General features: G+C 35.2%; 1 protein-coding gene across 1 annotated transcript in view; it reads right to left on the bottom strand.

Annotated features, from left to right (window-relative positions):
* MTHFD1 (methylenetetrahydrofolate dehydrogenase, cyclohydrolase and formyltetrahydrofolate synthetase 1) overlaps positions 1-25272 on the bottom strand; it is a 77987-nt gene that overhangs the window by 8008 nt on the left and 44707 nt on the right. The window contains exons 12-24 of the mRNA XM_051977808.1: positions 23119-23255; positions 22332-22378; positions 21512-21619; positions 21287-21361; positions 19778-19880; positions 18045-18121; positions 17122-17262; positions 12640-12708; positions 11920-12031; positions 11668-11807; positions 7678-7719; positions 5689-5789; positions 4037-4214 (exon numbers count right to left, since the gene is read on the bottom strand). Coding sequence (XP_051833768.1) covers positions 4037-4214; positions 5689-5789; positions 7678-7719; positions 11668-11807; positions 11920-12031; positions 12640-12708; positions 17122-17262; positions 18045-18121; positions 19778-19880; positions 21287-21361; positions 21512-21619; positions 22332-22378; positions 23119-23255 — 1330 coding nt within the window. The remainder of the gene's footprint in view (positions 1-4036; positions 4215-5688; positions 5790-7677; positions 7720-11667; positions 11808-11919; positions 12032-12639; positions 12709-17121; positions 17263-18044; positions 18122-19777; positions 19881-21286; positions 21362-21511; positions 21620-22331; positions 22379-23118; positions 23256-25272) is intronic.

The following is a 25272-nucleotide window of genomic DNA, read 5'->3' as shown; positions in this document are numbered from 1 at the left end:
CACTGCAGCAAAACAATATTTTTACTATCCTACATCTCACTCATCACAGTAGTTTTTCTGTACTTTTTAATTTACTCTTTTTCAAATCTTGTTCCATGACTCCTCTCTCCCCAATTTCCTATGTTGAGGCCTCTTCCTCATATTATGCTAAAAAACCAACCAAAAACCCCAAATCCCCTAACAACTCCCTCTCAAACAAACAAACAAATCGAATTCACTCCCTAAGAGCTCCTTCGTTTCTCCTCTTCCTTCTCTCACATCACTCAGAGGCCTTTGGATACTATTTCCTTCTTCACCCCCATCTCACATAAAGAGGGGGCCTGGCTCCTTGCCAAGATAAACCTTAAAAATAATTCTATTGCTTTTCATCTTCTCCTACATTATCTACACCCAATTATTTATCTTCAACCTTTCACACCATACCCTGGCTTCTGCCCTCACCCATTAGCCTCAGCCCCAACCTCCAAACTTGCATTTCCAGTTGCCTCCTGACAACCTCAAAACAAGATGCCTCACAGTCATCTTAAATTCATCAAGCACAAAACTGACCTTACCTTACCCCGAGACACTTCTACCTTCTTCTGACTGTTCAGGGCCCACCTTCTCAGCCACCCAAGTTCACAACCCAGCTGTCATCCTAGACTCCTCACTCTTCCTTAGTTCTCCCCTCCCCCCAAATCCAATCTCTTGCCAAGACCTGTTGATTTTACCTTTGTAATATTGCTTGCATAGGCCCTATGTAGGTGATTAGGTCACCTAGATGACTTATGACTCTACAGAAAATGCAAAACTTCCTTGAAGGAAGAAACAAAAGAAATCCCAAGTATCCATGGGAAAACCTGCACGTAACCCTGGCCATCCTGGGACTGCGTCTTCTTCATTCTGTTTCTATATATAATCCACCCACCCAATTAACCCTACCTATTGCTAACCATGCTAATCTGTCTTTGGTATTCTTTTAGAGGGAATGGTCCTAAAATTGGTATAATTAGGGCACCCCTTTCTTTCCCATGACATTGCCACCACCTAGACTCCATTGCAGCAGGCTTCTACTTGGTCTTACCTCCTCCAATCAAAACAATCTTCTTAAAATGCTCTTCTTACCCCCATCATTCAATAAATCCTATTGATTCTCTATTACCTCTAAGAATCAAATACAAAATCTTCTGTTTGGCATTCAAAGCCATTCATAACCTGACCCCTTCTTCTCTCTCCAATTCTCTCATGACTTAATTTCATTCTCAAATTTTGTGATTAAGTAACATATGGGCCTCCTTCCTGTTTCTCCTACAAGACATTTCCATCGGTTGACTCTAGGCATCTTTTCCCTGGATGCCTCTTCCTTTCCCTCCATTCCCCTTCCTCTCCCCCTCCCCCCAATGAATTCTTCTCCTCCCTATCTATCTTCCAACCTTCTTCAAGTCCCAGCTAAAATCCCAACTTCTGCCAGAAGTCTTTCTCAGTTCCTCTTAATGCCTTCTCTTATTCAGTCATCTTTAGCTTGTCCCATATACGTCTTGTTTGTACATACACATGATTGTTTTTAAGCTGCCTCTTCTACTAGACAGTGAGCTCCCTGAGATAATGATTTTACCTTTCTTTATACCCCTAGTATTTAGCATAGTTCCTGGTATATAACAGGAGCTTAATAAATATTGGTTGATTTCAATTGATCTAGAATTTGTTCTTCTGATATGCCATTCCCACAGCTTTAGTTCACTTCTATGAGAATTATGCCCAAACCTTATTGTAAGTCTTGAGAGCTAGTCCATAGCTGCCTGACTGATTAACCTGGTATTTCAAGCTTACCATATCCCAAACTAAATTTATTTTCTCTACAAACCTTGATCCACCTCCTTCTGCTTCATGAAATCTTCCTAATTGCCCAGGAAAGAGATATCAGTTATTTTCAACTCCCCTTCCTCCTCATCTCCCACATTTAATTAGTCACTAAATTCCTGTTAATTTCATCTCTGCCATGCCTCTCAAATGAATCTCATTTTCATTCACATGGTTACTACCCTAATTTAGGTCTTTATTTCTTCTCAACTAGCTTTTTGCAGTAGCCTTCTAATCTCTATCCACCACTTTAATCCATACACACTAGTCCCTGAATCTTCCCAAAGAACAGTTCTGATCTATTGCTTTTCTGATTAAAGAAAATAGAAACAAAACCACACAAAACTGTAAATAAAATCTCACATTCTTTTCCTGAATGCCACACTTTCTATAATCTGACTATAACCTACAATTCTGACTTTATTTTCTGTGTCTTTGTAGGATTATAAATTAGCCTTAGAGACCATCTAGTTCACTTCCCTTATGTTACATGGAAGCATACAGGGGTTAACTACCTTGTCCATGGTCCTTGGGGGAACTAGGGCTCAAATCCAGTTTTTCTGACTCAAAATCCAATGCCCTTTTCCAGTACACCAAAATGGCTTCTAGAATAAAATTCTTCTGTTTAGCTTTTAAAATTCTATACAATCTGATTTCAATCTACTTTTCCAGCCTCACTGGGCATTATTCTTCACTCCTGTCCTTTTTGATCTAGCCAAAATGCTCCTTTTCTCTATTCCTCACTCCATTTTTTGTCTCGATGTTTTTGACCAGACTGTGCCTCATGCCTTGTATGCTCTCCCTCCTCACTTCAATCTCATAAGTGAACTTCTTTTCCTTAAAGATGTAAACCAGACCCCATCCATCTTCTGAAAATGGTGTCCCTCCCAAACTACCTTGTGTTTAATTCTCTTGTCCATATGCATGCATATATGTATATATGTATACACTTCATATTTATAATGTATATATTTTGAAATGTACTTGTGGTATCCTCCATTAGAATACAAGCTTACTCTAAGTAGTGTTCGTTTCCTCCTTTGTATGTGTACCCTTAGATACAGAAATTAAAACAGATGTGTCTCATGATAATAACTCTACAAAAGCTGAAGGTATGACATTAAACTGTAATTTAATGAAGGCATTTCTGTAAGAAATGATAGTTTAGTGAAGTATGGTCAAAACAAGAAGAGATGCAGATATCCATGGAAGATTAAGGAAAAAGATCAGTTAACTGAAGGTTAAGAAGCTAATGGAGTCTTCTATTCCCTTTACCCTAACACCACACTCATATAACTGTATTATCAGTTACTATTCTCTTAGCTTAATGGGGTTTCTTGACACAGAAGATATTATTGTAGACAAATTTTAAAAATTAAAGAATTTCTCAATGTTCAACATGGTTTCTTCCAACAAAATGTTCTACACAAATACCATACTTCAAAGTTCATGGTATAGAAAATGAATACCAAAACCACCTACAAAAACCTATATAAAAGATCTGAGCAGAACTAAAACATCATTCCTATGGTCTAAACCAAGTTGCTGGTTATTGATCTTGTTTGATATCCAATAATATTCTGAAAGAACCAGAATACAGGATTGAAAACAAAATAAACTGCTATGTGAATTAACCTTATTATAGAGTTCATGCTACAAGAACATGGTTGCTGAGCCTGAGCAAATTTAATTTAACACTAATGTCAAAAGTGATCAAATTCTGTAGAGGCAATTCTATTCTGTACCTGAGCATTTCACTGAACTCTTGAGATACAGAATAATCAGAAGGTGAACTGAAAAGTACACAATTCCTTCTCATATTAGGGTGGTGGTAAGAAAAAGGTATTCTATTCTTTAAGTTGCCTCTATTTGGGTACTCATTCTGCCTGTATGTGTGGCAATATTAGGAACAAGTATCTTACTAAATGTAAAAGATTGAGCTCTAAATTTAACTCTCAATGTGAGGACCCCTGCTCCAGCAAACTATGTGAACAGCAACATGCTGTTCAGTAGCCCAACTGATTCCCCAGACTGACCTGCTGTATCACTATTCTAGTAGCAGGAATGGAGAGGATTTGATCCATAGTAATTAAATTCTTATGAGATGATTAAAGTAACCAAGTGAGAACACAGAGAGTAGCAGAGTGCCTAGGACAGAACGCAATCAGATAGTCAGTCACAAAAAGACCTCACTTACCTGCACATCATAGAGGAGCTGGAAGTTACTTGGTGCCTGGGAGGCTCTCTGGACTGCATGAGCGAGGGCAGTGGCTCCCTTCCCCCCTTCTGCCCAGTGAGTGCACTTCACAGCATCAAAAGCTCCAGCTTCCTTAGCCAGACGGACAACCAGCTCCACTTCTGCTTCAGTATCAGTCCTGTAAAGACAGCACTCAATATTGCCAAATAATCTCCACATTAAGATAGGTCTAAGGTAGTCTTTATGCAAGCTAGACTCCTTGAGAGTAGAGATAGGCTCTCTTTTTACTTCTATTTGTATTCCCGGTGCTTGGCATAGTGCCTGGCATATAATAAGTTCTTTATAAATGCTTGTTGACTAACTACTAGATGTAAATTATTAAAAGGGCTTAACTGCTACTAAATATAGTAAAGAGTTATGACACAGACCTGAAGATGACAAAAGCCAAATACCTTCTGTGAAATATAATGACAAACTCTAAGTCATATGATCCTACAGCAGATCTAGTGCTGTCAGAGTCCTGTGGTACTAGGCATAATGTCAGCATTTGAATATCCATTTAAAGACTGAATTGGGGACTGATGGTTAGTAATAATACAGGAGCATCACTCCTTCCCCTACATCAGTAATACAAAGGGACCTCTACCTTAGAGCTTTAGCTAAGACAATAGACTTCATCTTTTCCATTCAGTGGGAGTTGTTTAGCTCTGCAGAGAAGTTCTGTATAATTCTAATCAAAACAAACAAACAAACAAAAAGGAAAAGCACTCCCTGGAACCTGGTGACAGGAACACTCAGAAACATAACTGTAAACGTAATTAATCTACACACTGGCAAATCTGCACAGGTAGATTGTTCATTCCTATCTTAAGCACTAGGATCAGGATTTCTACATCCATAGTTTCTTTCTCTTCTATTTGGGCAGATATCACATCTAACCCTGTGGCAAAATAAGAAAGTATTATGGTGAAGACATTCTGATAATCTCAATATGACTGGAGGCAAGATACATCAACCCTCCTGAAGGCATGTTCCACCACCCAATTTTCTGGCTCTGACAAAAATATTTGTACCCAACAAAGGCAGTCAGGTCCTTCTAGGAAAGTCAGATCACATCCAAAAAAACTTCCAGTGAGAACATCCCCTCCAAACACCCTCATGACTAAACCAATAGCAAAAACTCACACTTTGGTGCTTTAAAGTTTACAAAGTATGTACCTTACAACAACCCTGTGAGATAGTTAATTTATCACCAGTCTTACTTTGTATTCATACAAATAACTCAATTACATTTCAGAGCAACTTTGATTTTTGCTTCTTTTATTTTGTTTTTTAAATCTGGGTTTCCACATGTCAACTAAGATGCAAGTGCAGGGGCAATTCACAGGCCAGATCCTATTATCAGGAGCTTTGACATCTTTAGTTTGATCTTTAGCAACCTGATGATATCTGGTTCCTAGAAGCTCACCATGTTCATGCCAAACTTAGTGTGAACATTGGCTTAGCCTACTGTAGAGCTCATTCCTGAACTCAAGAAAATCACTAGCCTCATCCTCCCTGGTAGCTGGGATTATGGTTATGTGCCACTACACCTGGCAACCATCTTCTACCTGCAACTTCTTTCTTGAATGTACATACTTGTATGTACTTACTTGAATGCATTGACAGCCACTACTACTGGAATACCAAATGTCCTGGCATTTTGAATTTGTTTTCCCAAGTTGCAAAAGCCTTTCCCCAACAATTCCAGGTTCTGTAAAAGTTAAAAAGTGAAAAATGTTTTATGAAGGCAAAAAAAAAGTACAACAGAGCTGCCTTCTTCAAAAGTGCCTCATTGTACATAATGTACATTGTATATCTCAGAAACAAAGCAAGTTGCTCTGATGACCAACAATGAAATTAACAGTCACAACCAAAGTCCTTTAGTCTTAGTTTCAACTGGTTTCAGCATTTTGGGATCAATTTAACATGTCCATTATAAGCAAAAAATCAAACTTTCTTCCTTGAAACTCCTGAATATATGGCTATTTGTTGTTCAGTTGTATCTGACTCTTCATTATCCCATTTGGGGTTTTCTTTGCAAAGATACTGAAATGGTTTGTTTTTCCTTTCCCAGCTCATTTTATGGATGTAGAAACTATAACAGAGTTAAGTGACTAGACAGCTAATATCTTGAGGCTAGATTTGCCTCATGAAAACAAATCTTTCTAATTCCAGGCTCAGTTACTTAGCTAATCATATAGATAATTATTACCACCATTTAAATTTTTTAAAAAACTAGCTTACATTACAAACACACACACGTTTATAAATAAATTAGACCAGAAAAAGAGCAGTTATAATACTTGGATTCCTGAAGAAATTGTATGTACTTTCACTCTTAAAAGAATGTCCACCTCAGATCCCTCAGGATGACTTGCATAATAGTAATATAACCTGACCCTGACAGAAAATTTACCTGGCAAATTTACACACCTTGGTTCTATTTCTGAGGAGTGCTGTTCATATTAATAAAAACAATTTAAAAGGAAGAAAAAGTCAATTTTTGGTTGGAATATTTCTTCTCCCAAATATATAAGCGCTCAGTTTGCCAAGATTGACTGAAGATGAAGGTTTAAGTGTACAGTTTTATTAATGAAGACAAAAACTGAAGTGGCTAGGTTGTGGTCATTCTAAGTGAGGAAAGAAATCTGTGGAGAGGCAAGAAGTCATATTTATCTCCTACACTTCAAATTTACAAAATAATCATAAAAGGCAAATTTGAGCTAGTAAGATTGACTCAAGGTTGCAACAGATTTTCAGTGGCCTATTTCCAATGTTTCAAATAGAGTAGGGATACAAAACTTTTTTTGAGTTTCAAATGGAATAGGGATACAAAAATTCTTTGCATTCTAGTGAGTTTTTACAGTCATCTTAACTAGTTAAGTAGTTAAGATGACTGCAAAAACTCACTAGAATGCAAAAAATTGAAGATCTGAGACAGCAGAAGACTCTGCCCCCTCAAACAAACTACTTCTAAGCAAAATGTTCAGTTTGCTTCTGAAAAAAGCAAGAGACAAGTGGATAACACAAATATAAACTGTATTCAGGTTTGTGCTTTGAAAGGTTGGGGCAAAGTCTATTTCTTGTTAATTTACATGGAAATAATCATGAACATAGATGGATTTCTTAAAACATGTCTTTTTTGTGTATTTTCTGTTCAAATCTTGTTCATTCATTTCAATCATGTCCAACTCTATGACTCTATTTGGGGTTTTCTTGGCAAAGATATTGGAGGGGTTTGCCATTTCCTTCTCCTTCCTATTTTATAGATGAGGAACTAGAGTAAACAGAATTAAATGATTTGCCCAGTCACACAGCTAGTAAGTATCTGAGCCCAAATTTGAACTTGGGTCTTACACTGTACCACCAATATTCACATTTTTATGGTATTTTATGCCTTTCTTGCAAAGTGTTTTGTGAAATTAAGAATGCAATTATAACCATTTTACAGATAGATAAACTGAGATTCAGAAATGCAGAACAATATGCCCATAATTCTGCATCTAGTATCAAAGCTGGGGTTTGAATTTGAACCATCTGGACTAAAATCTAGGGGTTTTTCCAAATATAGTCAGTCTAGGATTCAAACTCAAAATTACCTCTTCTGTGTAATCCTTTGGTAGAGGCATTCCTGCAGTGACCTGGATGGGGGGAGGGAAAAGAGGGAGAGAGAGAAAGAGAAATGAACTATCAGTAAATTGAAGCATTTTCCACAATTAACTTTATTTTAACTTTTAAATCTAGGTCCTTTCTGCCAAGACCGCATATTTCTCAATCCACATTTGACTACTTTTCACAATTAATTGGCACTTATTTTAAATGCTTCCCCATGATACGGTGGTGCCCTGAATTCTAGTATGAACCTAAAAACTCTGTTTAGAGAGACGAATCATCAAAGGGGTCTGTCAATGGATAACTCATGTTTTGGCCACATCAATTCAAAAAGAAAATCTAAGGAAAAGAGAAATTGTGGCAGGAACACATATGCCACTGAAATTAGAGATGGAAAAGTGTAAATGGATAGCAACAGCTATTTACTGAGCAGCTCTTATGTTTTAGGCACCAAGGTAGAACTTCGGGGAACACAAGGCAGTAAATGATGAGATCTAAGCTGTGAAACACATGCAACCTAGCTGAGAAGACAAAGACATATCTTCACGAAGAATCCCACAAAATGACAAGAGAATACATTACCTTGTATTCACAAGGGTGAAATCAATGGGCTAGTTTAAGGAAACTATCATAGAAAAAGTAGAAAGGGAAAATTATATAAAACTTGGACTGACAGAAGAATATGATTCAAGGCAGGAAAAAACTGCATAAATTAAGAGGTAATATGGTCTGAGTGGAATTGAGGGCTACAGTGGAAAGAGGAATGGAAGAATGATCAGAGAAGGAAATCGTGGGTCTTACTGGCACACAGAGACCTTGACTTCCATTCTAAGGGGTTTATGCTTTCCTCTGTGAACAACGTATTCTTTATCTTTCCAACCATATTAAGCTGAGAACACAGAAAAACAAATGGAGGTAGACATTTCTTGATATGTATACCAGTACTGATACAAATATGTCAGTTGCTTGAACTAAACCAAAAATTAGCATGTGTTCATGCTAATGAACATAAATTTTAAAAAATGCAAGAATCAATGGAATCGTAGAAGGATGTCTTGTCTACAGGTACCTCCAGTCAAAGATTAAGATTCCCAAACTAAATGATCAAAATCCTCATTTTCTAGATACCACAAATGGCTATCAACATTCATCATCCATCAAGATATCATTACTTTGTTTTCTTTGGATTTTCATTATTTTAATATATAAAAAGAATCATCTGGTTGTAGTCTCTTAAAACTCTGTCTTGTCAAATCAACAAGTCAATAAGCATCTATTAAGTCTATACCATGTGCTAAGCACTCGGGATACAAAGAAAGGCAAAAATCAGATCTTGCTCTCAAAAAGTTTTTAGTCTAATGAGAAAGACAATATACAAACAAAACAACAACATACATAGAGGATAAATTGGAGATAATGAGAAGGAAAACACTAATGTTAAAGGAGAACAATAAAACCTTCTTGTAGAAAATAGGATTTTTGCTGGAATCCAAAGTAAACCAGGAAGCCAAAAAAAAAAACCCTCAAACAAACCCAAAAACAGAATTCAGGAAGGAGAAAATTCTAGACATGGAGGACAGCCAACAAAAATGTCATAAGATGGGGTTTTTATTGACATTCAGTCATTTTTATTTGTGTCTGACTCTACATAACCCCATTTGGAATTTTTTTGGCAAAAATAAGAATAGTTTTCTATTTTTTCTACCAGTTCATTTCATAGATGAGAAAACTGAGGCAAACAAGATTAAGTAAACCTGCCTAGCATCACACAACGAGTATGTATTTGAGGTCAAATATGAACTCCAAAAGAAGTCTTCCTGACTCCAGGTCCAGTGTTCTATCCACTGCATTACCTTACTGCCAAGAAGATGAAGTATCTTATGTGAAAACAGCAAAAAAGTCAGTATTACTGGATTGCAGATAATATAGTACGTAAGAACATAAGGAATATGAACACTAGAAGGTAGGAGGAGACTAGATTGTGTGTGGTTTTATAACCAGAAGATTTTTCATCTTGGATGTGAAAAAGAACCACTAGTTTCCTGAATAGTTTCTGTAGAGAGCTGAAACTCTTGAGTAAATGCATTAAAGTCGGTTTGAGCACTTGAGGCTAACTACCGATTGGACAATATTCTATGGGCATGTGCTTGGGGAATGGCCTTTCCCACCATCCTATGCTGGCGCAATAATTGGTGTATACAGAGAATTGTAGGAGGGACTAGGGGGTAGAGTAAGACTAGCCAGGGTCACTCTCTGAGTGGGAGATGAAGAAGGAAGGTTGCAGAGATTCTGCTTCCATCCAATTTAAGCCTACCCCCTAAAGACCAAGAATAAAGACTAAGGACTTTTGCTTATCCTGACAATGGCTGATTCTAAGGTATCCAGGATGCTAATGCGGTCATCACAAGTTTCCTTTCACTTGTATGTGGATGGGGGGTGGGGATAAGAGCAGCAATGGCAATCATACTTAAGTCTTTTGGACAATCAATGAGACATTGATGAACTGGAATAAAGAGAAACCTGAAGCAGGAAGACTTTTATTCTGTTATAAGAATACTGTTATAAAAGTTACCTTTCACATAATAGATGTTTAAAAAGCACAATGACTTACAGATTGATTTAAAGGTAAAACAAGTACCAGAGAAATGAAAGTTAAATGTTCATCTACAGTACACACAAACATGTGTGCACATGTACATGTGTGCAGAATTTCATGTATGAAGGACTTTAGGAACAATTTTTTTAAAGCCTCAATCTACTGCTTTAATAAGTTGTACTATCAAGCAATTTGAATTCTAACATACAAAATGAACTAGAAATCCTGCACATAATAGCCTATTTAAGAAGAAAGTTAAGATAGATATAAAAATCATAGATTTGCAATCACGGAGATCACCCAATCTAACTTTCATATGATAGAAGAGAAAACCAAGACCTTGAGAGGGGGAATGATTTGTCCAAGATGACACAAATAGTAAGTAGCAAGAGAAAGGACTCAAAACCAAGCCCTTTAGTACAAAGTCCAACCATTTTCAAGTATTTGAAGGGATTAACATTTTTTCTGGTTAGTCCCAGAAGGCAGAAATATAACCATATATGGAAAAACTTCCTAACTATGAATAAGTTCTCTTAAAAGAAGACCTCCTCCTTCAGTGGAGATTTCCAAGCCAATGTTGCAGGGACTTACTTGTTAGGTATTGTAGAGGGTCTTCTCTTTTCACATATGGGTGGGGCTATATGGTCTCTGAGGTCCCTTCCAACTCTGAAATTCTGTGAACTCTCTCTTTAAGCTGGGGTAGGCAACTTGTAGTACAGATGTCTTCAGTGATTGTTACTCTGCCATTCCCCAGCATGTCTGTCTCTCTTGCTAAACCTTCTTATTTCTTCTTCCTTACCTGGATCTTAGGTCTGCTAGTGGTAGTGGTACCTCTCAGCTATTGAGAAAATGGAATCAAGGAGAATAGCCTGGGCATAAATGAGGAGTTTCTGATTTATTGTAAATCTAATTTATTAATTTATTAAGGGTACCAAAGCACTTAAGCTAGAGAAGATTCAGCAAGATAAGCCTAGGAATCTTTTCTAGGAAAGTGGTGTATGAAATCAGATTTAAATACCATTATCATAACCACTTCTGAGGACATCCAAATTGAGTCAGTGAGATTTTCTGGTTATCACTGTTCACACGAAACTTTGTACTATGAAAGGGTAATCTTTTTTTTTTTTTTTGTCATTTCTATCCTTTTATTCATCTGAAAACAAGATTCTATTTATGTCAAAGCTGTTTTTCTATGCTCACTTGTTTAATTTGTACCAAATCTAAACATACAAGTTCTCTCACTGCTTTATTTTATAATGATGCTAAGCATGGTGGTGCTCCACTTGCAGTGATTATTAGCAAAACACTCTTTATGTAGTATACACCAAGTGCTCAAAGAATGTCCTATTGTTATTAAATGTCACTGAGTCTCACTACTTACTGTGGGGCCTCCTCCATGCATTTTGAGAGCTCTAATGGTGGCAACAAGTACCACCACATGAGGACGGAGACCAGAATATCGGCATTTGATGTTAAAAAACTTTTCCATTCCAATGTCTGCTCCAAATCCTGCTTCAGTCACTGCAAAAAAGCAAAAGAAAACTCAACTTTTTCCTACTGTTGCTTAGTTTATAATAAATTCAAAAGTGAGGTGACTTACCTTTTCTATTCTGAAAATTAAACAGACTCTTACCTACAAATCCTTCAGGGCCAACAAGCTTCAGGGCAATCCTGTCAGCTATAATTGAGGAATTTCCATGCGCAATATTGGCAAATGGTCCAGCATGAACAAACACTGGGGTCCCCTATGGAAATTAGAGGATAACAATGAGATATACTTCTAATCCATAATTGTGAGAGGAAAAACTGGATTACAACTGACCCAGTTTAAATCCCTGCTGCTGGGATACCAGGAACAAGTCATGAGATTTCTCTGGAACTGCCCACTAATCTTTAAAAGAAAGGACTGGACTACATATTATTTAAAGATTTAAAGTCCCAACTAATTGTAAATGAGAACCAGGGAGAACTGACTTTCAATGGCAGTTATTTAGTACTACCTTTTTAAATCAAGATTTTCTGTCAAACTAATAAAAAAGAAATGTGGGATGTCAATAGAATGTAACTCCTTAAAGGAGGGGACTTTTTCATTTTTGTGTTCATATCCCCAGTGTCTAGCACAATTGTTGCACAAAGCTGGTTCTTAATATATATTTGCCAAATTGTTTTTTGTTTTGTGGATTGTAAAAAATTTGAAAAAACAGAAAATACATGCAAATCAGTGGGCAGTGGGGGAGGGGAAGGAGAATATGCTATACTCTAGTGGAATCTCTCAATAGATAATACTTGTCTGTTTCTCACAGGGTTCATTCTATGCTAAAGCCATATGATGATTAAAAACTGCCAAGCTCACCTCTAACGTCTGCATAAGATTGGGCTTGACTGCATCTTTCATCAGCACTGTCAAAGCACCACTCACTCCCTATAAGCACAAAGATAAATTATGAATTTTTAGCAACTTCTGTCTTTGAAAAAACATTAACATATTTCAGTAAGTTCAAGTAAATCACACCTTTTAAAAGTTAACCTCGATATGTGAAGTTACCTTTGTTCTCTTAATAAGAAAGCCAAGTTCTAGGACAAAAATAACATTTAAGTACACTTTTGGAAAAGCCATCTATCCTTGAGAAATGAGCCTTAGGAAGCAAGGGTGATCAGTAAGCATACCTACAGGTGTGGAAATTGTTTTCGCATTGGTTTGAAAAGTAGTTAATTTCTGTTTTCTCTACTAAATGTCTGCTTTGATATCAAATCACAACATGGAAGTGTCTCTGGGATTCTCCAAGAGTCATAGTCATTGATTGTAATACCCCTTCAAAACATGGAAGATCACCACAAAGAAAACTGCCAAACATGTGCTGTAATAAAAACTAGAGGGATTGAAAGAATTTTAATCTTTTTAATTACTGTAATGTAAAAATAAAAGCTATCTATAAAATAAACAAAATGCAACACAACATAATTTGCTGAGACCCACCAGATTAAATCAATATATACTTTAATGTTCATTTAATTCAGTGCAAAGGTAGGCATAGAGAAAGAGGTTTCAATATTAAGAAATTAATATACATATGAATTATAGTTACAAAATATTAGAAAAGAAGAAATTACCTTTCATGGCTTTGGTTATAGGAAAGAATTCCTAACCAAGCAAAAGTCAGATCACAAAATAATGTTCATAACAAACTATTTTGCAACATCTTCTAGATAAGAGAATTGGAAGAATGTAAGTAGTGTTATCTCCTAAAAGAAGCAGTAGAAGGAAAAACAAGTTTATAGAAACCTTGTGAGAGACCCAATGTTGCTAAATCATCCTGAGAGTATTTAAGGATGAAACTGGGAGATTAACAAAGATGGGGGGAAGAAATCTGAAAGATCTAAATGCCAGTGAAGCCCTCACATTTGAATTCAATATCACACTCACTGAAGAACTAAATAAAGTAAAAAATTTATTAGTAAAAATGAGTAAGTAAAAAAATGTATTAAAAAAAAAAAAAACAGATGGGAAAGAGACAAGACAAGCATCTGGAAAAGACCAATATATATATAGACATCCCATTTTCTTGCCAAAGCTAATCTCTATACAGGTCACTGATGCCATCTTCTCCAGACTTCTCCAGCATATTTCAACTTCAATCATCCCCTTTCTTCCTCATCTTCCACTCCTCTCTAAATATGTTATTTCACTACTCTCTTCAAATATATCAAAGTTTTTTCACCCTTATAAAACTGTTATTAGCTCTACCATTTCCTCTAAGTTATATTGTCCTTTTTTTGTCTTCCCATTTTCAGGCAAATCCTAGAGAAAGTTCAGATTCCTCTATCTTTTGCCATCTGGTTTCTACCTTATCACAATTGATACTACTCATTCTACACTTACCAATGATCTCTTAGGTACCAAATCTGAAGGTTCTTGATCTTCATCCTTCTTGAACTCTCTGCTGCATGCAACACTTTAACCAGTTTCCTCCTTCCTTTTGGATACCATCTGGGCTTTTTTTGTGACACTCTCCTCTTCCTTATCTGTTCCTTCCCAGTCTTATTTGCTAGTTTGTCTCTATATTGTGCCCCCTATAACTATGAACACCTCCACACTTCTTCCAAGGCCTCTAATCATAGCTATCTCTATGATTTCCCAGTGACCACATCAGTGAAATTAATTTAGTAGTTATCTCTTCCAATCACTCCCAAGGACTTGCCAACCCCAGTCTTTCCATTAAGTTTTAATCTGTACCAACTAACCACTGGATATTTTAAGTGGAAGAAATGTTACAGGAATATGTGCACAACAGAGCTTATTATCCTTTTTTCCAAACTCTTCCTTTCTCTGTCAAAAAAATCCCTCCAGGTTTCCAGGTTCATTAACCCAAATCTATCTTCCATCTCTGATGTACATGACTCTCTGTCCTATCCTCTGTGATCCGTCAAACTGGCCTCTCTGTTCCTTACCTATAGCTCCTTTGCACCAGCTGTTCCTCATGCTTGGAATATATTCTCTCCTCAACTCTTTCTCATAAAATCCTAGTATTCCTTCAAGAAGCTCAAGTATCACTTTCTTGAATCTTCTCAATTGCTAGTGCCTTCCTTTCCCAAACTACTTTGTATTTTACAATTTTGTATTTAGATAACATAAATATTTACGAACAAAAATATTTAAATAATCTATTGTGAGGACCAAGTTAGCACCCTGGATACCTTAGAATCAGCCAGAGTCAGGATAAGCAAAAGTCCTTGGTCTTTATTCTTAGTCTTTAGGGGTAGAAGTGAAGGGGATGGACACAGGATCTCCACTACCTCTCCTCTCTTTCTTCACTGCCAAAGTTCTCCTGGCCTGTCTTACTCCACCCCCCTAGTCCCTCCTACAATTCTCTGTATACACCAAATGATTGAGCCAGCATAGAATAGTTGGAAGAGCCATCTTCCAAGCATATTTTAATACAGTATTGTCCAATAAGTAATTAGCCTTAAGTACTCGGTTGTCCAAGTGCACCTACGCAGAGTTTCAGCCCTTTATAATCTTTACACACTTGTCAAAATATTAAAAATATTTTCATTCTTTATATACTTATATGTATCTCCTCCATTAGAATGTAAATTCCTGGTGAACAAGGACTATTTAATTTACTCTATTTGTATTTCTGGTACCTAGCCAAGGTCTGGCATTCAGTAGGGCCTTTTAATAAATACTAGTTGATTAGTTATGGCTGAGGATATCCAGGGCAGTTTTCACACCGAAAGATTCTTTATGTGTAATAAAGCTTTCCAGTCACCAGTGACACTGTGCTGACTACAAAGAACTCCTAAAAAAGATCCATAATCATTTTAAAGGAAAAGCCTAATTATATAGATAAAAAAATGGGTGGAGAAAACCTATTGTTCAGTTTCACTTATACCTGTACCTATATCTATCTCTTACTAAATATTGTGAAACTGAGATTGGCCTACTTTTTTTTCCCCCAAAAAGGAAGAACTTATTCTCCCAATATGTAAAGGTTTATTGGCTTCTGGAACAACCATGAAAAGTGAGATCAGTTTATAACTAGACAGAGCCCAGAGAGCTGGTGTGTCCACGCATGTATCTTGGATACAGCCTGATGATTGACAAAGAAGAGGGCCAAGAATTTTTGAATTATGTAAGAGAAAAAGAGTGGCTTCTATTACATTTTGGAAATGATCTTATGCTTTTAATGAACCCAATTTCAGCCTGAAACACAACTCTATTTTTTAAAATACCAAAAAATATCCCAAGATATCATATGCCTCCAAGTTATGGCAACATAGATGTGTCTTCAAAGATATAAAATTTCAAATAAAGAGCAGCAAATTATTAATGAATAACTGTATACCAGTAATAGAGTAAAAGAAGCCTGTCACAAAGACGTAGGGACAAAAAAAAAGACAGGATGGTCATGCAATGAAGGATGGACAATGTGCTGCTGTATTAGTACTCATGTCATGATAAGGGATCTAAAGGAAGATCCACAGCTTACTGAGGGACATTTGTCAAGGTTTTATCAGAAGACACAGACAAAAATCACTCAGGATGAGACAGTTACAATCTATATTGTTGAAGGGAATTCCAAATTTGATAAGATCATAGATCCATCAAAATAATAATCAATTCTAAAGACATTTACAGAACTCTAGTTTGGTCTACGTAACCTAATACACTTTGTCAGAATGGGAAAATAAAAAGTTTTAAAACTTCCTTTTCTCTAAATCCATTATAATCATTTCTCAATTATTACTGTTTGGTCTCTATGTAATTTTTATTATCTTGGGTTTAAACCATTTATAAGGGATATATCACTTTTCCATTTGTCTTTAGCATATTGTTAAACACAGAACACACAAACCCTGAGATTTCAAAAATATGAGGATAATATTTAATTAGTATATCTGTTTTCTTACTAATCATTTATGCCAAAGTTCCAAATGCCACCATCAAAATGTCAATGGCAAAGACTAAATCCCTAAGAATTAAATTATTAGCTTTCAACAAAAGTTTTTTTCTTCTCATCATTTATCAAAATATCTCAGATGAAGTAAATGGGACCCACCAAAAGCTGAAAAAGAATCTAAAATCCAGAAAGAGAATCCCATTCCTTGTTTTCCTAGAATGATGAACTCGGGCAAGTCAGGTAACAGAACTGAGGCTTAGTAACTTCACCTGCAGCAAATCAACCTATAGTTTCTATCTTACAGTCATTACTAGGACATAAATGAAATAATATAAACATGTGTTGTGAAAAAAAAGTGAAATACATTTGACAAATGGAATGTATCAAAGTAGACAAAATCTTTTAGGACTTTAAGAATTTAAAATGGGCCTTACCAAATCTTCCGTACTGATTGGCTCTCCTTTCTTACTACTTGCAACCACCATCTTGCCCAGTCTTTCTCTCATATCTTCCAGACTACTGGTAAGTGCCAAAACTGCCATGATTTCACTAGCCACAGAAATGTCAAATTGAGTCTATTGAGGATAGAAATAATGATTTAGGAGGGGAAAAAAACCCAATACATGCAGGTAAATAGTCAACAACAAAAACAAGATGATTCTCCAGGTCTCTGGCCCAAGCAACAGAGATTGTATTTCTAGAGGATTCTTATCAAAAGGAACTACTGGTGGAATAATACCATGATGACAGCATGGAAAAGAAGATCAAAAACAAAAACCACATAAGCAACTGCATGAAAATTAAGTTTTGGAATTTTTAGTGAAATGACTGGTACCAATAAAGTGAATCTTACCTAGAGTAAATAATTATTCTAGCTCTTTTAAAATATTGTATTAATTCTAAAATTATATTACTTTGGGAGGGAGAAGGAAGAAGCATACTAGTAATCTGTGAAGTTATTACTTCGCTAAAATAGAGACCCACATAGGGAGCTATTTCATTGAAGGACAGTGTTCACTCAATTCAAAGTTCTGAAGCTTTCTAATTTGATAGAATATACAACTAATTTTTATAAGTTAGTTAGAACCAATTGATATGCAAAGATATTCACTTGAGATTATCCATCTTCACGCAAATATTCTGGGAAAAACTTTTCAGGTGGCAAATGGAAATTCATGCAAAAGCTGTCAGAGCTCTCTGCCACACACACCTACTCACTTTCATTTTAAAAGGGAGAAGGCAAAAGAAGCATTTGTTAAAACAGGGGTAGGTATGAGGTGGGGGAGGGAATAGAAGGGAAGGAGGACTTAATTCATATGTGTTTTTACTTTAAGAAAAAAAGAAAAAAAAAAATCACCGTTCGTGTGTGTCCTTTTTCAGTAGGTGATTGACCAATTGTGATTTTCCTCAGAAATCTGTCGTTGGTATCTAACACTACCAAAGTGAAGACACAAAAAAAGTAGTATTTTAAAAATCAAATATAAGAGTTATATCTAAGAAACCATTTAAACTTTATGATCAAACAATGAATAATATTCAATCAATAATTTATGGCCTATTGAGAACACAATAGAACATGGAATAAAAATATCAGAAATATTTAATATTAACAAAATCAAAATGCTAAGGAAGGTGGTATATTATGTTTCATTCAGCTCACAAGAATTAAAATCAGAGCCCCTTAAAAATAATTATTTTTATTAAATATTTCACAGAAAATGGGTTCCATTCACGCCTTCAAATACATCACATTTAATGAAAAACTGAGATTAGCTAACTTTTTTTTCCAAAGTAAAAGATTATTTTGCTAATTTATAATGGTTGTTGATGATGAAAAGTTATACAGGTCATAAACTGGGCAAAAATGAACGCATTATGGAATGAATTGGTTGGGTATAAGTAGCTGGAGTTCTCATGACCATAATTTGAATAATACATCCTATGAAGATATGGAGTTTAGCAATACATCTGGTCAGATTTGGGTAAAATAAGAAATTTTCTGTATTTTTGAACTTTAGTATTCTCCTAATTAAACATAGTCAGCAATGGAACTAGTAAGCACTATCATATCTTCAAATCTTCACTTTCTCTTTATACCTCTAATTTAGGACAAAATGTATGAATTACACATAAAGGAGAAAAATGAAATGAATGGGAAATAAAATTTTTAAAGTAATCCTTAGACTATTCCTTGATGACTCACTGTGCCATCTGTTCTAAGTTATTCTAGTGGAGAATTGAAAACTATCCAATATTGTTTCTGACATTAAAATAATCACATTGTCATTACCAAGAAGTAGTTACCAGGCCAACTATAATAAGTCAATGATTTTGGCTTAAGTTTGCAAAAAGTAATGACTAAAAGAAAAATTTTCCCCAATAGATAAATGTAAATGGGATATGGAAGTGAAAGAGGAGGATATGGAAAGGGACACTGATTGCTAATGTGTCAAACAAAATTTTAGGTCATGCAGTCTAGTTTTGCATAAAAGATTAGGGACATATGGAGATGTCAGGCAACTTACTATAATTGGCATATTTTGCATTCATTCACTGAGTTACTAAGGAACTAGGATGTGCAACTTGAAGTCTATTTCATAGTTTGTGGTAATACATTTGAATAAAATGAGATAAAAATGCTTAGGCAAGCTGAGACAACAATTAAAATAAAATTGCTTATACTAAATTTAAGTACTGAGAAAAATCTCTGCTTTCTCACATCTTGCCAGTCCTTCTTTTCTAAATGAACTATAAAAACAATCTATATGCCATTTTAAAACAGAAAATCAAAAAGTGGTGGACAATTATCTTACATTCATGTATGAAATTTCTCCTGGAAACCCTCATTCAATTAATATAGAACATTTAGAATTTAAGAATACTTAATCATTCAAGCAAAATATTTCTTGATTACAGCTGATTAACAAGGACAGGACTACATCTATCACTTTAGAGGCTATTTGAGGCTAGTAGTGTTGATGCTGGCTGCCACTCACACAAAGATAAAGGAACATCTTAAATCTGCGCACATTCACTTTTCTTGGCTTAAATGGAAACAATAAAAACCAGACTGGTCCATCATTCTGATACCTCTTTGCCAAGTTATGGTTTCTGGATCTATATCCAATCTCACGAATCTATTTATTTCTTCATCTGTTAAGGTGGCAGGGTCATCTTTCTCAATTCCTAGTCTCTGGGTAAGTGAGAAGAAAAAAAAAAATCTTTTTTTCCTTGGGAAATAAGTACTTTTCAAGTAAAGTTAAGAGACAAAAGCAATATTTCTATATCACTTCAAGATAAGCCACTGGAATTATGCTGAACTTTAGGAAATCAGTTCTGCTTATTAGATCAGATTGTTAACATCAGTTGAGAAACACAACCTATTTTTGAAACAAAAATTTCATTCTTGGTCAAACTCCATAAATCTTCATATTACTGGTCATTATACATTTGCCTCTATTCCTTTAGAATTCATCCCTGTCCCCCATTTTCATCTCCTTTGTGACTCTTTTCTAAAACATTCAGTAAACAAAATTTAGTTATGAGGCATTTAACATTCTAGAAAAGCATGGCTCCACATTCCTCTCCCACCTGCACACACACAAACCCCATTCATCCAAAGAGCCAAACATGAACATAATATGAAAGGAGGCAATTTTGCCAAGTTTTTTAATGAGGCAGGGATCATTTCAACAAAATAATATAACTATTGCACAATATGTTGCCTCCTTCTCATAACTACAAGAACCTAAGAAGTATACCTGTTTGTTTTCAAAAAACAAAAAGAATTTATTCTCCTTTGCTCCAATTCTGTGGCAGATAAGAACTAAGCTTTCTTAGGCAAGCTTTTCTTAGTAAGCTTACTTACGCCATTATTTTTTTTTGGCCCACAATATCTAAAAAGTAAATTTCACTTATCTTTAGTCTCTCACATAGGAACCTCATGAATTTTTCTGCTGATATATCAATATTCCTATTAAGTCTCTCAATTAGGAAGGAACATTCATTCAAAGACCTTGTGTGGCTCTAGGACTTACTATTTGTGCAATCTTGTGCAGGTCATTTACTATCCTTAGGAGTGACTAGGGTTCCTGTTATCTAAAATGAGAGAAAATCTGGATTTGAAGGCCTCTGGTATTTCTTTTAGCTCTAGGGCTTAAGAGACCTAGGTGTAGGTCCTAACTATAATTTGATGCATAATCTTAGGTATTACACTTCATTTTTTGTGCCTCAGTTTCTATTTTTATAAAACTGAATAATACCTACCATAATACATGGTTGTGAAAGCAAAATAAGAATAATGAAAAAAGTCAAAGGTTCTCTAAGAGTAAAAGCATTATTATCCTTAGTGTATATAATTTCCTTTTAATTAGGTTATACACAGATCATCAATGTTTTATTTAAAATCTGGCTATTTGAAATTTGTGGGTGCAATCCTTAATAGTCTGTATTAATTCTTACTAAAGCACCATTTAAATAAAATGAGGTCTTTATAACTCCAGTTCTAAACTGAATCAACAAGAGACCACTAGAAGCTTCACTTCCTTTTCCTACTTCCAATAGAATTCTTTCAAATCACACAAAAAAATGAAAACTTACCCTCAGCCTACGGACTTGAATATCTGAGAACTTCCTCACTCCACTAACTGAGGGCACCAAGCGATTAAAGAGAGCCTTGAAAAAGAAAAAGAAATAGGACTTTTGAAGACATTATTTTATTGCTATTATCATCACTACCAAAAGCTACATAAACAATACTTCAAAATGCAGGTGATCTTTAATTTTATTGGAAAACAGTTTTATTTCCCAAATATTCTACTGTACCTTATCTGTCTGTGTCAGTTCGTGGAATATGCGGGCATCAATAGCAGCAGCAACCAAGTTATTAGCTGCAGTAATAGCATGGATGTCACCAGTGAGATGGAGGTTGAACTACCAAAAAAAGATATTTTTTCATATCAGTTTTCTAACTTCCCAGCATTTTCATAATATTCAGATTGTGGCAAATGAACCAACTACTATGCTAAAGCCAGCAGAAAATTAACACAGGTTATTGGGGCTTAGGTACTGAGAAAGTACTCCATAGAACTTGTGAAAATAAAAAATTAATCAATAATCTACTCACATAAAGAATCCTCTCAAATATGGTCATTTCTTAAATAATGTGATCCAGAACCCAGAAAAGATACAGTTAGAGTAAGCTATATAGCCATTTAAACAACTCAAGTGTATTTGTCTTTCATGTTCCATGGGTGAATAATAAAGTTTTGTTGTTAGTATTTCACTGTGTAGTTATATTTCAGCACAACTCATGCATATTTATGAACTAGCTCACTCTTTGCTTGAGTCACAACATTTTAAAATTCTGAGCACTGATATCTTCTCACACTTATAAATTCTTTCTCAATCTCTATTCCAGAATATTCACCAGCTTAGAAACTTTTTAAAAATTAATGTTTAAATAAAAGACATGCTTAATCTTAAAGGCCATGCATGTGAATGAAGTAAGTTTGCCAACAAGTTGACAAATTAAAAAGTATCTACTTTCAGGATGTTTTGCAAATTGCTCACATACTAACAAAAAGAGAGAACCTGCGAAGTAAAAAAGATCCAGCTTGAGAAAACCAAGAAAAATGTAAATTACCTCTTCCATTGGAACAACCTGAGAATAGCCCCCTCCTGCAGCTCCACCTAGAAGTCAGGTCAAAAACAAAATAATCTAATCAGTAACTACAGTGAAATTTCTCTGCAAAAATCTGAAAAAAATGAATATTCTATCATTAATTAAGATACCTGATTATGTATTTTTTGCAAAGATTTTGACAAATCTATTCATGATTATGCCTGCTTTCAATTTATGGAATGTTAATATTTCACAATATAATATATAAATATAAAATAAAAGTCTTTTATATAAAAAAATAAAAATAATAAGATCATTAGCACTGGAATTATATTCCCCAATGGCACCAATTTTGAGAAACATTATATAAGACTAGATTGAAAGATCAAGCATTCACAGTTCCGTAATCAATTTGGTCCCCAGTTTCAACTGTAAAATGAGTATTTTGGAGTACATGTTCTCCAAGGTCCCTTTTAAGATGCCAACATTCTTTAATTAGATTACAAAGCAGAACTTCTATAATGATATTAGAAATGCACAAACAAAAAGAAAACAACTCTCTAAATATGTTGACTTGGTCTTAGAAGAAATCACAACAGAAGGCAAGGAGTAAAACTGCTCCTGGTTAAAATCTGATAAGAATCCTCATTCAAAGCACAGTTGGAGCAGAAAAGAACTGGGATTTCTAAAACTATAAGAAAATGCCTGGCCTATCCAGAATCTAAAGATTCTACTGCAGGGAACAAAAATCCAATCAAATGAAATGAGAAGGTCCCCAGTGACCACCAGATCAAAGATCAATGAATACCTTTTATTCCAAAGGTTGGGCCCTGAGATGGTTGTCGAACACAAGCAAAAACATTCTGATGAAGATGTGCTCCCAGAGCTTGAACCAGCCCTATTGTGGTTGTACTCTTTCCTTCTCCCAAAGGTGTAGGGGTTATTCTTCAATATAAAAATGAAACAAGGAAAAGAAAAAAAAGAAAAAAGAAAAAAAAATAACTTATTTACAGTACTTGAATTTCATTCAATCTTTTGCTAAAACTTTAGTAACTGTTGTGGGACAAAAAAGAAAAATACAGTCATATGATTGGAATAAAAGGCATAGAGAACTTCACTCATTGACAAAGAGACTGTAACTCATGCCAAATTCTATCTACCCTACTAGAATTTGTGGCATGAAATAATTCCAAAATTACAAAAAATATCTGAGAAGGAAATGCTTGAAATGGCATCACTTCCATTCATTTTAGGGATCTGATATAGCTCCTAAAACTATGAAATGAAATTAATATCCTACTGTGTGTTTCCATTCTCCATGGAAGTAGCTACTACAATTTTGGGGTGAGGACTAGAGACCATGGTCATTTATCTATCCGTTAGTCTGGAAACTGAGCCTCAAATTAGATAAAGATCACGATTTTCCCACTTAACTTTTATATGTTATTCTTACTACAGTACAATGGGGAAAAAAGCACTGAACTGAAGTTGAGACCTATGCTCTAGTGCTAACCTTACAAATCACTTCATTTCCTTAGAGATAGTTCAGCACCTGTAAAATGAGGGCAGATATTTCCAGTCATATGAAAAAAATGCTCTAAATTACGATTGATTAGAGAAATGCAAATCACAACAACTCTGAGATACCACCTTACATTTCTCAATTGGCTATGATGACCAAAAAAAAGATAATACTGGAGGGGAAGTGGGAGTTGTGAAATGATCCAACAATTCTGGAGAGCAATTTGGTACTATGGCCAAAGGGCTATTAAACTGCGCCTAACTTGTGATCCTGCAGTATCTCTACTGAGTCTATATCCCAAAGATATCATAAAGGAGAGACAGGGACCCACATGTGAAAAAATGTTCATAGCAGACCATTTTTTAATAGCAAGGAACTGGAAACTGAGTGGATGCCCATTAGTTGGTATAATAGCTTATAGTATACTACAGTATACTTATAAAAAATGATGGTCAGGATGATTTCAGAAAAACCTATGTGAACTGATACTGAATGAAGTAAGTAGAACCAGGAGAATATTATATGTAGCAACAATAAGATAATGTGATGATGCTCTTCTCAAGAATGTGTTGATTTAAGACAATTCCAATAAAATGCCATCCACATCCAGAGACAACTATGGAGATTGAATGTGGATCAGAATGTCTTCACCCCCTTTTTTCTGTTGATTGCTTTTTTTTCCCCCCATTTTAATCTAATTTTTCTTGTACACCTATAATGGATTACTTGTTGTCTTTGGAAAGGGAGGAAGAGATAAAGGGAGGAAAATTTGGAACACAAGGTTTTGCAAAGCTGAATATTGACAACTATCTTAGCAAGAGCCAATCTCATTAGTTCTAAAATTCTGAATTATTAAAAATTGCAGATCATCTGATGCAATGATGATAACTCTATTAGAAATATACATCAAAGAGATAAGAGATGGATATCTAATATACAAAAAATATTTAAGAGCATCCTTTTGGAAACAAAGCTGGACCTATCAACTGGACTTGTACAAATTTTTGCATGAGTGTAACAGAATATTATTGAGTAAGAAATGACAAGAGAAGTTTAAAAAAATCTGAGAAGATTTGTATGAACTAATGCTGAACTAAATAAGCAGAACCAGAACAATTTTGACACTAACTATGATAATATAAAGGATAGGAGCTTAGATGGTTTTAAGAACTCTGAACACTGTAAAGTCATGACTCCAGAAGTCTGTTATCAAACATATTTCTTTACTTTTGGCAAAGAAGTAATGGATGATAAGTGTAGATGAAGTTTATTACGTGAATTTCTTTTGCTCATACTATTTCCTTACAACGGGAGGACTATGGAAAATTCAAAAAGGAACAAGGAAGAGTAAGAATTCTGTCAAAAAAAAAAGTCAATGAAATGTTCATCTATGTTCATGTTTGTCAAATTCATAATAAATAAAAGTGGGGGTGGGGGAGG

The sequence above is a fragment of the Antechinus flavipes genome, chromosome 2 (assembly GCF_016432865.1).
Source record: "Antechinus flavipes isolate AdamAnt ecotype Samford, QLD, Australia chromosome 2, AdamAnt_v2, whole genome shotgun sequence".
Classification (NCBI taxonomy): domain Eukaryota; kingdom Metazoa; phylum Chordata; class Mammalia; order Dasyuromorphia; family Dasyuridae; genus Antechinus; species Antechinus flavipes.
Note: the sequence above shows the minus strand (reverse complement) of the source record. Positions and strands in the feature narration are given on the sequence as shown.